At 45.1% G+C, this 14,495-nt stretch overlaps 1 protein-coding gene across 1 annotated transcript in view; it reads right to left on the reverse strand.

The window, feature by feature from the left end:
* Positions 1–1,308: 1,308 nt before the first annotated feature.
* Positions 1,309–14,495, reverse strand: part of LOC143286318 (uncharacterized) — a 15,647-nt gene continuing 2,460 nt past the window's right edge. The window contains exons 2-9 of the mRNA XM_076593858.1: positions 13,639–13,764; positions 10,861–10,895; positions 8,325–8,381; positions 7,308–7,570; positions 6,430–6,745; positions 4,121–4,247; positions 3,528–3,601; positions 1,309–2,834 (exon numbers count right to left, since the gene is read on the reverse strand). Coding sequence (XP_076449973.1) covers positions 1,309–2,834; positions 3,528–3,601; positions 4,121–4,247; positions 6,430–6,745; positions 7,308–7,570; positions 8,325–8,381; positions 10,861–10,895; positions 13,639–13,718 — 2,478 coding nt within the window. The 5' untranslated portion in view covers positions 13,719–13,764. The remainder of the gene's footprint in view (positions 2,835–3,527; positions 3,602–4,120; positions 4,248–6,429; positions 6,746–7,307; positions 7,571–8,324; positions 8,382–10,860; positions 10,896–13,638; positions 13,765–14,495) is intronic.

Consider the following 14,495-nt stretch of genomic DNA (forward strand, 5'->3'; position numbering starts at 1 on the left):
TGGTGGTGGGGGAAGAGTTCTAGTCCTTGTTAATGTGATAACTACCCTCCGGAATAAGCAGAGATGTCCCAGGTTTCTGTATCTCGCCACGAAAAGATGGGGTGGCTAGGAGATGCTGCTGGTGGGAATGGAGGTGAGGTAGATGGGATGAGTGTTGGTAGGGGTGGTGGTGGTGAGGGTGAGGGTGGCTTTGATGGGATGGGGGTTGGTAGGGGTGGTGATGGTGAGGGTGAGGGTGGCTTTGATGGGATTGGGGTTGGTAGGGGTGGTGGTGGTGAGGGTGAGGGTGGCTTAGATGGGATGGGGGTTGGTAGGGGTGGTGGTGGTGAGGGTGAGGGTGGCTTAGATGGGATTGGGGTTGGTAGGAGTGGTGGCATTGATGGTGGTGGTGGTGGTGGTGGTGGTGTGTGTGTGTGTGTGTGACAGAAACAGGCGTATCGGGGAAAATCGTATGAATCAGACTGAAAGATATATTGACGTCATCCATACACGTAGTCGGTATGACGTAAATCCAAGTTTGGCGTCACCGCAGATTAGAAATTCCGTCGCTGTGAGAAATGTGTATTGATATCAGAGTTTTGTGCACTGGAGCCAGTTACAGCACAGTTGTCAGTGCCAGGTGATACACCATCATGCCTCATTCATAACAATGGATGGCAGTACCGTCCAAACCAAAGACCTGTTTAACTCACTCAGTACGGCCAGTCCTCTCTTCTCCTCTACACAGACCCCTCGGATGTCCAGTGGGTGTCTGAATGACCCAACCTTTAGCTTCCGTCGTCAGAACTGTGGTATTCTTTGTCAACATTCACCTCTTCAGTATAAGAGCGTTCCGCTTGCAACATTTTGATGATGGTAATTGGGATGAAACGCTGTTAACGTCGTCTCTTTCGCCGTTCGTATGGAGAGAGTTAAGGTAAGAGAATTAAAAGTTCCAGTGATACAATTGCTGAACAACATGATCTGACACAGCAGGATCTTTACGACATTAAGCACATTGATTTCATCTGTTCCAGCTCTGACTGACACAGTATCGAACTGGAAGATCGAACGGTGGCGTTGTAAACCTTTACATCTGATCGTATTACTGGTCTCAGGTTGACTAAGGGTCACGCAGAGCAACAGAGCCAGACTGTGAGATGCATGGATACGTGACAGAGATGATATTCATTCAATATGAGTGCAGGAGCACAAACTTACGATTGTCCACTGTTCTGATTGCAGATCTTTCATACCTCATACATTCTACGTATAAACATAATTGGGGATGGTAGGTGTGGTGATGGTAAGGTTGGCGGTGGTGATTATTTAGGTGGGATTGGAGATGGCAGGAGTGATGGTGGTGGTGAGGTAGGTGGTAATGGGGATGGCAGGAGTGGTGGTGGGGGTGGTGGTGGTGAGGTAGGTGGTAATGGGGATGGCAGGAGTGGTGGTGGTGGTGGGGGTGGTGAGGTAGGTGGTAATGGGGATGGCAGGAGTGGTGGTGGTGGTGGGGGTGGTGAGGTAGGTGGTAATGGGGATGGCAGGAGTGGGGGTGGGGGTGGTGGTGGTGGTGGTGGTGAGGTAGGTGGTAATGGGGATGGCAGGAGTGGTGGTGGTGGTGGGGGTGGTGGTGAGGTAGGTGGTAATGGGGATGGCAGGAGTGGTGGTGGTGGTGGGGGTGGTGAGGTAGGTGGTAATGGGGATGGCAGGAGTGGTGTTGGTGGTGGGGGTGGTGAGGTAGGTGGTAATGGGGATGGCAGGAGTGGTGGTGGTGGTGGGGGTGGTGAGGTAGGTGGTAATGGGGATGGCAGGAGTGGTGGTGGTGGTGGGGGTGGTGAGGTAGGTGGTAATGGGGATGGCAGGAGTGGTGGTGGTGGTGGGGGTGGTGAGGTAGGTGGTAATGGGGATGGCAGGAGTGGTGGTGGTGGTGGGGGTGGTGAGGTAGGTGGTAATGGGGATGGCAGGAGTGGTGGTGGTGAGGTAGGTGGTAATGGGGATGGCAGGAGTGGTGGTGGTGGTGGTGGGGGTGGTGAGGTAGGTGGTAATGGGGATGGCAGGAGTGGTGGTGGTGGTGGGGGTGGTGAGGTAGGTGGTAATGGGGATGGCAGGAGTGGTGGTGGTGGTGGGGGTGGTGAGGTAGGTGGTAATGGGGATGGCAGGAGTGGTGGTGGTGGTTAGGGTGACATAGGTGGGGTTGCGGATTGTTGTAGTGATGGTGGTGAGGGTGGGGGTGAGGAAGTCGGGAATAGGAATTGTAGGGGTGGTGGTGGTGGTGGTGGTGGTGGGGGTTAGGGCGACATAGGTGGGGTTTAGGATTGTTGTAGTGATGGTGGTGAGGGTGGGGGTGAGGAAGTTGGGAATAGGAATTGTAGGGGTGGTGGTGGTGGTGGAGGTTAGGGGGACATTGGTGGGACTGAGTATTGCTGCGGTGACGTTGGTGAGGGTGGGGGTGAGGTAAGTAGGATCGGAGATGATAGGGATGGTAGTGGAGGTGGTGAGGGTGGGGGTGAGGCAGGTGGGATCAAGCTTGGCAGAAGCTGTGGTGGTGGTGGTGGTGGTGGTAGTGCGAAGCTCGTCATCTCTGTCGCAAAGGTCTTCATCTTCGGTTCCAGACGAGGCAGAAGACCCGGGCTCCGACATTCCAGCACGAACGGCTAGGGCGGAAGGGGCGCTGGATGCAGGGATGTTGAGGAGGGTGGGGGAGAGGTGGGAGGGATTGGGAATGGTAGAGGGGAAGGTGGCGGTGGTGGAGGAAGTGGAGGAGATGGTAGGGGTGCTGAGCTCGTCAACAGTGTGGAAGTGATGTATCTCTGGAAGAGGTCTGGCTGTGGCGGCGGGCGAGGCTGCTGGGGCTGCACACAAAATGATTATGAGGGAACGATACCGTATGCATATGAGTGCACGGTCTCTGTCCCTATGTGTCTTTGTCTGTGTTGTCTTTGTCTGTCTCCCTCCCTCCCTCTCTCTCTCTCTGTCCCTATGTGTCTTTGTCTGTCTCCCTCCCTCCCTCTCTCTCTCTCTGTCCCTATGTGTCTTTGTCTGTCTCCCTCCCTCCCTCTCTCTCTCTGTCCCTATGTGTCTTTGTCTGTCTCCCTCCCTCCCTCTCTCTCTCTCTGTCCCTATGTGCCTTTGTCTGTCTCCCTCCCTCCCTCTCTCTCTCTCTCCACCCTACATATCTCTTCCCTCTCCCCCTCTCTCCTCTCTTTTCCCCACCCCCAGCCTCTCTCTCTCTCTCCTCTCCTATCCCTCCCTTCTATCTCTCTTTTTCTCCCCTCCCTTCGATCTCTCTCTCTCTGTCTCTGTCTCTCTCTCTCTTAATCCTTGAATAAAAAATGTTCTGAGTTCTCTCTCTCTCCTTCTCTTCTCTCTCCCTCTCTCCTACCTCCGTTCTCTCTCTTGCCCCCCCCCACCCCCCCTCCGCCCCTCTCTCTCCTCCTTTTTCTCTCTTTTAGTCACAGCACGCAACAACAACAACAACAAAACACATGAAAGTCGAAACAGACAGTCAAACAGGACCACGAGTGCACTGAAGTCTTCAGTCTTACCTCCATGTAGATGAATGATGTTCCCATCAGCTGATATGTAGTCATAGTGATCGTTGATGGCGTTGTCCCTCAATCTGTGAGAACCGCGGTAACAAGAATGGGGTTGAAGGTATATAAGAATTGAGGCAATGAGCAGACAGACAAAATACAACGAATATTTTCTACGGGAAACATACATCTAACGCGCTTTCAGTTCATTTCGGTCTTATGCCCGAGTAGACCTTCACACACACGCACAAACATACACATAATTATACCCGTACTCTCAACCCCCTTCCCCCGCACATACACATACATTCGCGCACACATACACAGAGGCGTGCGCGCGATGGGTCTGATACAGAATACTACTACTACTACTACTACTACTACTACTAATGATGATAACGATGATGACAGTGGTGGTGGTTATGATGATGATGATGGTGGTGGTAGCAGGGATAATGATGATGATGATGGTGCTGGCTATGATGAAGATGGAAATGATCATAATGATGTTGAAGATGATGATGATGAAGGTGAAGATAATGATGATGATGGTGAAGATGATGATGATGATGATGATGATGATGATGATGATGGTAACGACATACCTCAGCTGGACGCTTCTTTGCTTTCTGCAGTAACACAGGACCACCCCATTGGCGATGGTAACGACAGCAGCGATGACCAGCCCGATGACAAGATATAGCTGGTTTCCAGAGGCGTCATCTTCCTCACCTGTGTCATCACACACAGGCATCATCTTATCTTCAGCTTATCGTAGACGTTAATCATAACCAAGGCACCAGTCATTATCTTATCGTAGACGTTAATCATTACCCTTATCACCAGTCATTATTTTATCGTAGACGTTAATCATTACCCATGGCACCAGTCATCACTATCGTAGACGTTAATCATTACCTATGGCACCAGTCATCATTTTATCGTAGACGTTAATCATTACCTATGGCACCAGTCATCACTTTATCATAGACGTTAATCGTTACCCATGGCACCAGTCATCACCTTATCGTAGAAATTAATCATTACCCATGACACCAGTCATCATCTTATCGTAGATGTTAATCATTATTCATAGCACGAGTCATCTTCTTATCGTAGACGTTAATCATTACCCACGGCAACAGTCATTATTTAATCGTAGTCGTTAATCATTACCCACGGCACCAGTCATCACCTTATCGTAGACGTTAATAATTACCCACGGCAACAGTCACTACTTATCGTAGACGTTAATCATTACTCACGGCACCAGTCATCACCTTATCGTAGACGTTAATCATTACCCACGGCACCAGTCATCACTTTATCGTAGACGTTAATTATTACCCACGGCAACAGTCATTATTTAATCGTAGACGTTAATCATTACCCATGGCACCAGTCACCACCTTATGGTAGACGTTAATCATTACCCATGGCACCAGTCACCACCTTATGGTAGACGTTAATCATTACTCATGGCACCAGTCATCACCCTATCGTAGACGTTAATCATTACCCATGGCACCAGTCATTATTTTATCGTAGACGTTAATCATTACCCATGGCACCAGTCATCACCTTATCGTAGACGTTAATCATTACCCACGGCACCAGTCATCACTTTATCGTAGACGTTAATCATTACCCATGGCACCAGTCATCACTTTATCGTAGAAATTAATCATTACCCATGGCACCAGTCATCACTTTATCGTAGACGTTAATCATTACCCATGGCACCAGTCATCACTATCGTAGACGTTAATCATTACCCACGGCACCAGTCATCACTTTATCGTAGACGTTAACCATTACCCATGGGACCAGTCATCACTTTATCGTAGACGTTAATCATTACCCATGGCACCAGACACCACCTTATCGTAGACGTTAATCATTACCCACGGCACCAGTCATCACTTTATCGTAGACGTTAACCATTACCCATGGGACCAGTCATCACTTTATCGTAGACGTTAATCATTACCCATGGCACCAGTCATCACTTTATCGAATACGTTAATCATTACCCACGATACCAGTCATCACCCTATCGTAGACGTTAACCATTACCCATGGCACCAGTCATCACTTTATCATAGACGTTAATCATTACCCATGGCACCAGTCATCACCTTATCGTAGACGTTAATCATTACCCATGGCACCAGTCATCACCCTATCGGAGACGTTAATCATTACCCATGGCACCAGTCATCACCTTATCGTAGACGTTAATCATTACCCACGATAACAGTGGCACCAGTGACACACGCATCGCTCTTACAGTCAGTAGTGTCACCAGCAGAGGATACACTGTCCCCATAATACACATTGTCACCTTCCTCAACATCAGCTGCTGGCGTAAAAGCAGAATCCTCCTGCTCATCCCCATCCTCCTCCTCCTCCTCATTATCATCATCAGCAGTAGCGGCATTATTAATCTTCGTCAGCATCAACATCGTCTCAAGCCCCGCTATCGACGTCATCATCATCATCATGATCATCATCAGTGTCGTGGTCATCGTCATCTTTATCCCAGTATCATTATCATTATTTTGAATAATACAGTCATTATCGTTTGCAACATCACATCATTGCCATACTGTGGTTTTCATCGTGACGATGACATATCGACCGTGAGAAATGACGATGAAAGAAATAATGATAATGACATCAGCCAGCTTACAGTGAATAGACAGCATAAATCAAAAAGGGAAAACGAATGCAGATGAAGTTGTAGTAGTTGTAGTAATAGTGGTATTGCGTAATTCCCTTTGGGGGAAACTTTATAATGTCTATCCTCGTTTCTCTGTTTGTCCGTCTCTTTTCTCCATCTGTCTGTCTGTCTGTTTCTCTCTGTCTGTCTCTCTCTCGGAAGACCGGCAGATCACCATTATTACATCATTACCTGAAAAGGCACTCGTCGGTACAGCTCTTGTGGTGGTGGTAGGAGTAGGAGTGGTGGTGGAGGTGGTGGGAGGTGTGGTGGTGGTGGAGGTGGTGGAAGGTGTGGTGGTGGTGGAAGGTGTGGTGGTGGTGGAGGTGGTAGGAGGTGTGGTGGTGGTGGTGGTGGTGGTGGAAGGTGTGGTGGTGGAGGTGGTGGTGGAAGGTGTGGTGGTGGGTGTAGGGGTGGGAGAGGGACAGGGTCGTGGTTGGTACTGAAGATCCTCGATACCAATCACCGAAGACGAGGGGACAGTGTTGCGAAATCCTGTGATCTCGATCTGGACAAAATAATAATGTATGCTTATATTTTTTGTTTATTCTTCCCACATGTCTGTCTGTGTCTGTTTCAGCATCGCCTCTCTCTCTACTCTTTCTCTCTCTCTCTCTCTCTCTCTCTCTCTCTCACCTCCCCCTTCTCTGTCTCTCGCACCTTTCTTGTAACCACAAGTAACAAAGCGACATAGTATAAACACCAATCTTATGTATAGTTTACAAACCCTGAGAAGTCCATTCCCATGAGGAAATAGGAAAGCGTGTCAAAAATCAGAATTGATTAAACTACTAACCCCCCAAAATGTGATTAGCACAGGGGGCAGGGGCTGGGGGGGAGGGGGGGGGGGGGGGGGGCAGGGGGAGAAGAGGGGGGGTGGGGGTGGGGGAGGAAGAGTGGGAAAGAGTGGCTGAGGTCAAAAGCAGCCCAGAAAATGGTCACTCCAGCCCACTTGAAACCCAGGGAAAAGTTTACACTTCTCATGTCCGTTCGTTGGGGAGGACAGGTAAAAAAAACAAAACAAAAAACAAAACAAAACAAAAAAAAACCGACTGCCGTAGCACACGTACCTTGAAACTCTTCCCTTTCCTGATAGGGATGTAGGCAGAGCGCCAGCCAGATTCACTGTCGGACACTGCACTCCACAGAAAATGTTGAGGACCACTGTCTTCCATCTGCCATACACGAAGCACGTTGGGAGCCATTGAGTCGCGGCCATGGGAGAGCAAGTACTTGAAAACAAGGCAGTGCTGTTCGTCTGCCACCGCGCAAGACTGCCTTGTTTCCAGATGTCCATATGCGCTGTCACCCCGCACCCGAGCGTAAGAACCATCTGGAATATGTTTTGAGAGACTTGTTAGTCTGTTGAACTCACTGTCATCTATCTGACGAAGATGTGAATGGAAAGGTTTAATAGGTGGTGAGTGTGATGATGAACTTGATGTTTCTTTTACTGCAGCTTCTCGTGTCGTCGTCATCGATGTCACTTTTATCAACATCGTTGCCATCATGGCCATTGTCGTCGTCATCGTTGTCACCACCACCACCCTCATCGTTATCATCATCATTTCCATCATCATCACCTCCATCATCATCACATTACTCCATCATCACTATACTGCTGTAACTTTTGATAAGGACAGAAATAGTACAAATAGCTTGACAACTGTTGTTGTTGTTGTTGTCGACGTCGTTGTTGTTATTTTCCTTCTCCTTCTTCTCCTCATTATTTATCACATCTATCACACCTCATTATTCACAGTTGTGCAAATGAATTCCACACACACACACACACACACACACACACACACACACACACACACACACACACACTGGAAATCAGTCTAACAACTGTCGCACAGAAAAAAAAGTTGTTAGAACCGTAGTTCTTTTAACAACAATAACCTACCTTTGGTATGTCCAACAATGGAAAGTAAAAGAACTGGGCAAAAAAAACTATCTATGACTAGGAGACTCGTTCTAAGTGGGTTTAGTTGTTACATAGATTGTTCAGGAGGTTCACAAAATACCCAGGATCTGCATTTTTTTTTTATAACTGGCCAAAATCTTTTTTTTTTCATGCTCACCGAAAATCCAGCCACCAGAGAATGTCCATGCGCAGTCTGTGGAAAAGTCACAGGTTTCTGGGAGAAAAAGGAAGAAACGATTCATTATAATAGGATCTGAAACATAGCATAAAGAAATCCTTAATAATGATTATATGATTACCTGGATCCCAACATCAAGAAAACATATCGCAGGTTAAAGATACTTGGGGCACAGCATAAAGAAATCATCAGGATTATACTCCGGTCGGAACAGGATTTTTTCTTTCTTTCTTTCTTTCTTTCTTTTTTCTTTTGTCACATGTATTTCTTTTTTCTTTCTTTCTTTCTTTTTTATTTTCTTTCTTTCTTTTTTATTTTGTCACATGTATTTTTTTTTCTTTCTTTCTTTCTTTTTTATTTTGTCACATGTATTTCTTTATAAAGGACCTTTTGAGCCTGTGAAGAAATTTAGTTTTTGGAATCCACAGTTTGGTGTGACAATAAATCGATCGTGTGTGTGTGTGTGTGTGTGTGTGTGTGTGTGTGTGTGTGTGATAGAGGTGAATGATATACGAATATAATTATATACGACACTGTTTCAAATAATGTAATTGTATCTTTGAAGAAAGTGAAAGGCTTTATATACGATAGAGAATCAACAACAACAACAACAAAACAACACTTTTAAATGTTGCTCATTGCATGCGCGCTGCAAGAAGATAATGCACATGGCGGGAGGGGGGTGGATGGTGGTGGTGGTTATAAGATATTTGTGTTCTTGCATGATATCATTTTTTTTTTATTCTCGAAGCAGGGCGTACAATAAAACGTACTATACAACTAACGGATTTAAAAACACAATGGAAGCATTATAGAAAAGTACAACTCAAAGAGTATCATTAACATGATACCTAAAGCGCTCCGAGTCGAGAACTCATTATCGGACTACACAAACTACAGGACAAGCAATCAAGTGATTTGTGTTTGTATTTTGTATTTCTTTTTATCACAACAGATTTCGCTGTGTGAAATTCGGGCTGCTCTACCCAGGGAGAGCGCGTCGCTATACTACAGCGCTACACATTTTTTTGTATTTTTTCCTGCGTGCAGTTTTATTTGTTTTTCCTATAGAAGTGGAATTCTCTACAGAATTTTGCCAGGAACAAACCTTTTGTTGCCGTGGGTTCTTTTACGTGCGCTAAGTGCATGCTGCACACGGGACCTCGGTTTGTTGTCTCATCCGAATGACTAGCGTCCAGTCCACCACTCAATGTCTAGTGGATGGGGAGAAAATATTTGCGGCTGAGCCGTGATTCGAACCAGCGCGCTCAGATTCTCTTGCTTCCTAGGCGGACGCGTTACCTCTAGGCTATCACTCCACAGTAAAACAAGTAAATGGACCAGTAATGCATCGCTACAGGAAATGATCAGTAGCTTTTAAGTGTATTGTTTAGAATGTTTGCACAGCAACAGGTCAGTTATCTTTTGATGAAACAGGATAATCTTGTTCAGGTTTGTTTGTTTGCGTGTTTTTGGTTCAAAGCTGCTCATTCACACATTTGTCAAAAGTACAACACAGACAAGCTATTATTGCTTGATGATGATCAAGTAACACAATAGTTGAAGGCAAGGTACATATTACTCACTATCAGCACAGAACAAAAGATAGGGAAGTAATACAGTATCAGTATCAGTAGCTCAAGGAGGCGTCACTCTGTTCGATCAAATCAATATACGCTACACCGCATCTGCCAAGCAGATGTCTGACCAGCAGCGTAACCCAACGAGCTTAATCAGGCCTTGAGAAAAAAAAAGAAAAAAAAAGAAAAAGACTATAATAATAATAATAAGATTAAAAAAACAAATAAATAAATAAATAAAATAAATAATTAAAAAATAATAGATAAATATATAAAAAAAATACCACTACTGCTACTAATAATAATATTTATAAGGCGCAAAATATTGATTAAGTCAACTCTAAGCGCACAGACAAAAATACACACACACACACACACACACAAAAGTAATACAACAAATGAAGATGGAGTGCAGATTACTCACTACCACACCAAACGGACACTGGGTAGAGACGAGTCATAAACATATAAACGAGGGAAGTCGTCTTCATTACAGTATTCAAAGGGGAAGCTCAACAAAACAATCTATGGATATGACATTGCACTGCAACATATACAATAATTGAGGAGGAGGAGGAGGAAATGATTAACAACAAGAAGAAGAAGGAGGGGAAGAAGATGAAGGAGGAGGAGGAGAAGAAGAAATGGAAAAAGAAGAAAGGAAGAGGAGCAGAAGAAGAGAGCGGGAGAGAGAGAGAAAGAGACAGACACACAGACAGATAGACAGGCATAGACGAAGAGAGAGAGAGAGAGAGAGAGAGAGAACTCCGAACTCCAAACGTTTTTTATTCAAGGATTAAGATTTTAGGCATGGCCCACTCTTCCAATCTGTCCTTGCTAATCTACATCAAGAGAGAGAGAGAGAGAGAGAGATCCAATAGAAAAAAAAAGCCTGTGTCCAAATGGGGAAAACACACATTGAAAAACAATGTTACCTATCTTACACGATGCACCGTGTCCTTGAGTGTTCCTGCAAAAAGAAAGAAAGAAAGAAAGAAAGAAACAAACAAACAAACAAAAAAACCCAAACAAACAAACAAGAAAAACAACAAAACAAAACAAAACACACACACACACACACACACACACACACACACACACACACAAATCACATATTCATCCATCAGTCCACCAATCCATCTATCAATCCATCAATCGATCTCTTTCTCTGAGTCTGTCTACGTGTCTGTGTATGTGTCTCTGTCTCTTTCTCTGTGTTTCTTTGCCTTATATTTCTAAAAGACGATGTTGTTTTACTGTCGTTCCGATGTGTTGTGTTGTTTTATGAACACAAGAGTCAGATATCAAACTGACATCTACCCTCTTCATCTTAATGGTTTGTTGTAAATTCACAACAAACTGATTTAGACACGTATGGATTCGATCGTCTTAGAACACGCACGCGCATATTTTCACACACACACACACACACACACACACACACACACACACACACACACACACACACACACAGAGGGTCAATTAATGCCCCCCAGCCCCCGAAAAAAAACCAAACAATATTTTGTTGGAATGATAATATACGAATGTATAACATAACAAAATAATATACAAGACATTTTCCAAGTGGGAAGAGAGATACAAATCTGATGTGTGGCTTCGAAAATAAAAGGGGGAAATAAGGAAAACATTCAAACAATGTCAATTCGTCATTTCCGGAGACAATGGCTTTACTCAGCCTAACTTCCCCCTTTCACTACCTACTCACCTCCTCTATTTCTCCTTCAACCTCTCCACACCCCACACCCCCACCCCCCGCCTCTCTTTTTACTGTGAGTCACTACAGACCTTGAAATCTAACATACAAAATTTTCAACTTCAAATGCAAGTTCAAAAGGCCAGTTATAAACAATGGAAAAAAAAACCTAACACTTATTTAATATCATATCATGCTTTGATAGGCAAAATGACAATTCTGTACTTGACATGTGTTGTATCTCTTCCTTTTCTGTAATTATTACAACTGGCGTTGTCAATGTTTGCTAATTATGTTTATTTATCTATTCATGTTTAGTGTAAAAAGTAGTTTACTATTCTTGCTGTTGTCTTTTCGATATAGTTTTGTTGTGTTTGCAGCATCATGATCATTATGACAACGACGATGATCATCATCATCATTGTCGTCGTCGTCCTCCTCCTCCTCGTCGTCGTCATTGACGTTATCATTATCATCATCGTCGTCGTCCTCGTCGTCGTCGTCGTCGTCATCATCATTATTATCATTATCAACACTTCCATCATCGTAAATGAAAAACGATATGATTCTATTTGTTTCCTGTGTTGGTTTTTCCCCTTGACCGTATTAATGTATTTTAGGTGGTGTCTGTTATTATTCGCAACACACACACAGACACACAGACACAGACACAGACACACACACACGCCCACACCACGCCAAACCACACCACACCACACAACAAACGACTATGAGTATAACGATGATGAAGATGATGATGGCGATGGTGGTGAAAGCAGTAGCAGCAGCTCAGTGGCTAAAGCGTTTGACTTTCATTTTGAGGGTCCCGGGTTCGAATCTCGGTTACCACGTATAGTGGGTAAAGGGTGGAGATTTCTCCGATCTCCCAGGTCAACATAGTGCTAGTGCCTGGACTCCCTTCGTGTGTATATACACGTTTAAGTTCCTGTAATCCATATTTAGATTCGGTGGGTTATGGAAACAAGAACATACCCAGCATGCACACCACCGAAGCGGAGTATGGCTGCCTACACGGCGGGGTGAATAAACAAAACACGTAAAATGTTATATGTCGGATTGTGTGTATGTGTGTGTGTGTGTGTGTGTGTGTGTGTGTGTGTGTGTGTGTGTGTGTGTGTGTGTGTGTGTGACTGAAACCTGACTGAATGGCACCGGAAACGAATGATGATATGAGGAATCAAAAACTCTCCTCCGCAGCAGATTCCGAAGAGGCTGGGTCACCCTGAACGGAGGCTACCAGGCACACCAAGATCCCATCAGGACACTGGAGAGAAGACACCAGACTACCATCTACCGCCTTCGCACAGGACACTGTGGCCTCCGAGCACACCTGAAGAGGATTGGAGTGGCAGCCACATCCCTATGTGATTGCGGCTAGGCTGAGCCAGACCCCATCCCATATTCTCCAAGACTGCCCCCTGTATGAGAAGATGCGGCAGCAGTCCTGGCCTGGGGGTGCTGACCTCAACACCAAGCTCTGGGGGACGGCAGCCGATCTTCACCGGACGTCCGAGTTTGTGGCATCCCTCGGACTTCGACCCTGACTGCGTAGCTGTCGAACGCAAAGAAGAAGAAGAAGATGATGAGCGCTCAATGGCATTCGTCACTCGGCTTCACCCAGGTGGTGCCTCTTGGCTGTTGTGCAAATGACCCCGTGTTTGGAAAGCGCTTACAGCTCGGTCTCCAACCTAGGATAGCGCTATATAAATATCCATATCATTCAGCAGAAACAGCAGAAGCTGCGAAAGTCGTAGCAGCAGTAGTAGTGGAAGCAGCAGCAGCAGCAGCAACAACGATAGAATCAGCAGCAGCGGCAGTACAAGTACTTGTAGCAGCAGCAGCTGTGGCAGTAGTGGAAGCAGCAGTAGTAGTAGCAGCAGCAACAACAAGAATAGTAGCAGCAGTAGTGGTAGAAGCAGCAGCAGCAGCAGCAGCAGCAGCAGCAGCAGCAGTAGTGATGACGTTGTGCAACACTCACCCTCCTTTCCCCAGATGAAGATGGAACAGTGCAGCTCTGAACAGGACCCGCCACATCATCACCAACATCATTATCGTCATCAGTCTGTGTCTTCCGGGGTGAGGATGGTGTAAACTGAACCTGAAACTGTTTAATGTCATTAACACACATGCCTTAATAACATGGGGTTCACAATGTCATGGGTATTGTCCAAGAAAAACAAACATTAAACATAAACAAAGAAAAGTCTCAGAGACTACTCCACACATGTAGACAACAGTCTCTCAGCGTGCATACAAAATTGGCCGACACCTTATCAAAAGGTAGTGTAATCGTTACTGTTCAATAAGTAAACCACCAAGCACATTAAGAAGAAATAAATAATCTGTGTGAACTATTAGCAGAATGTTTTCAAACTTAAATCAAAAGTGTTTTTTTTTGCGTTACTAGCTTCAGCAATGTATTTTGCCAAGGATCTAATTATTTCGTCATTATCAGTATTAACGCATCAACCACGTTTTGCCTTCTGATAACAGGCGCATCAAACATGTTACATTTATGTCTAATGGGTTCGTACGCTTCACATGCAAACATAAAGTGATATTCATCTTCGGTAGAATTTGTTTTGCATGCTGGGCACGTGTTGGTTTCTGCTGTGCCTGATATGAACCATTTTCTGTTTGCATTCAACCCAAGTGTCCTTGTACGAAATCTGGCTAGCATATCTCTGTGCCATTTATGTGTTATGATGTACAGATATTTTTCAGGCTGTAAATTACTATTAAAAGAAAGAAACCATGTATACTTTCATTCTCTTCCATATGACCGTGCCAATTTTGTTGGAATATACATATCAGGCGATCCTTGAATTCTGAAAT

Source organism: Babylonia areolata, chromosome 10 (assembly GCF_041734735.1).
Source record: "Babylonia areolata isolate BAREFJ2019XMU chromosome 10, ASM4173473v1, whole genome shotgun sequence".
NCBI lineage: Eukaryota > Metazoa > Mollusca > Gastropoda > Neogastropoda > Buccinidae > Babylonia > Babylonia areolata.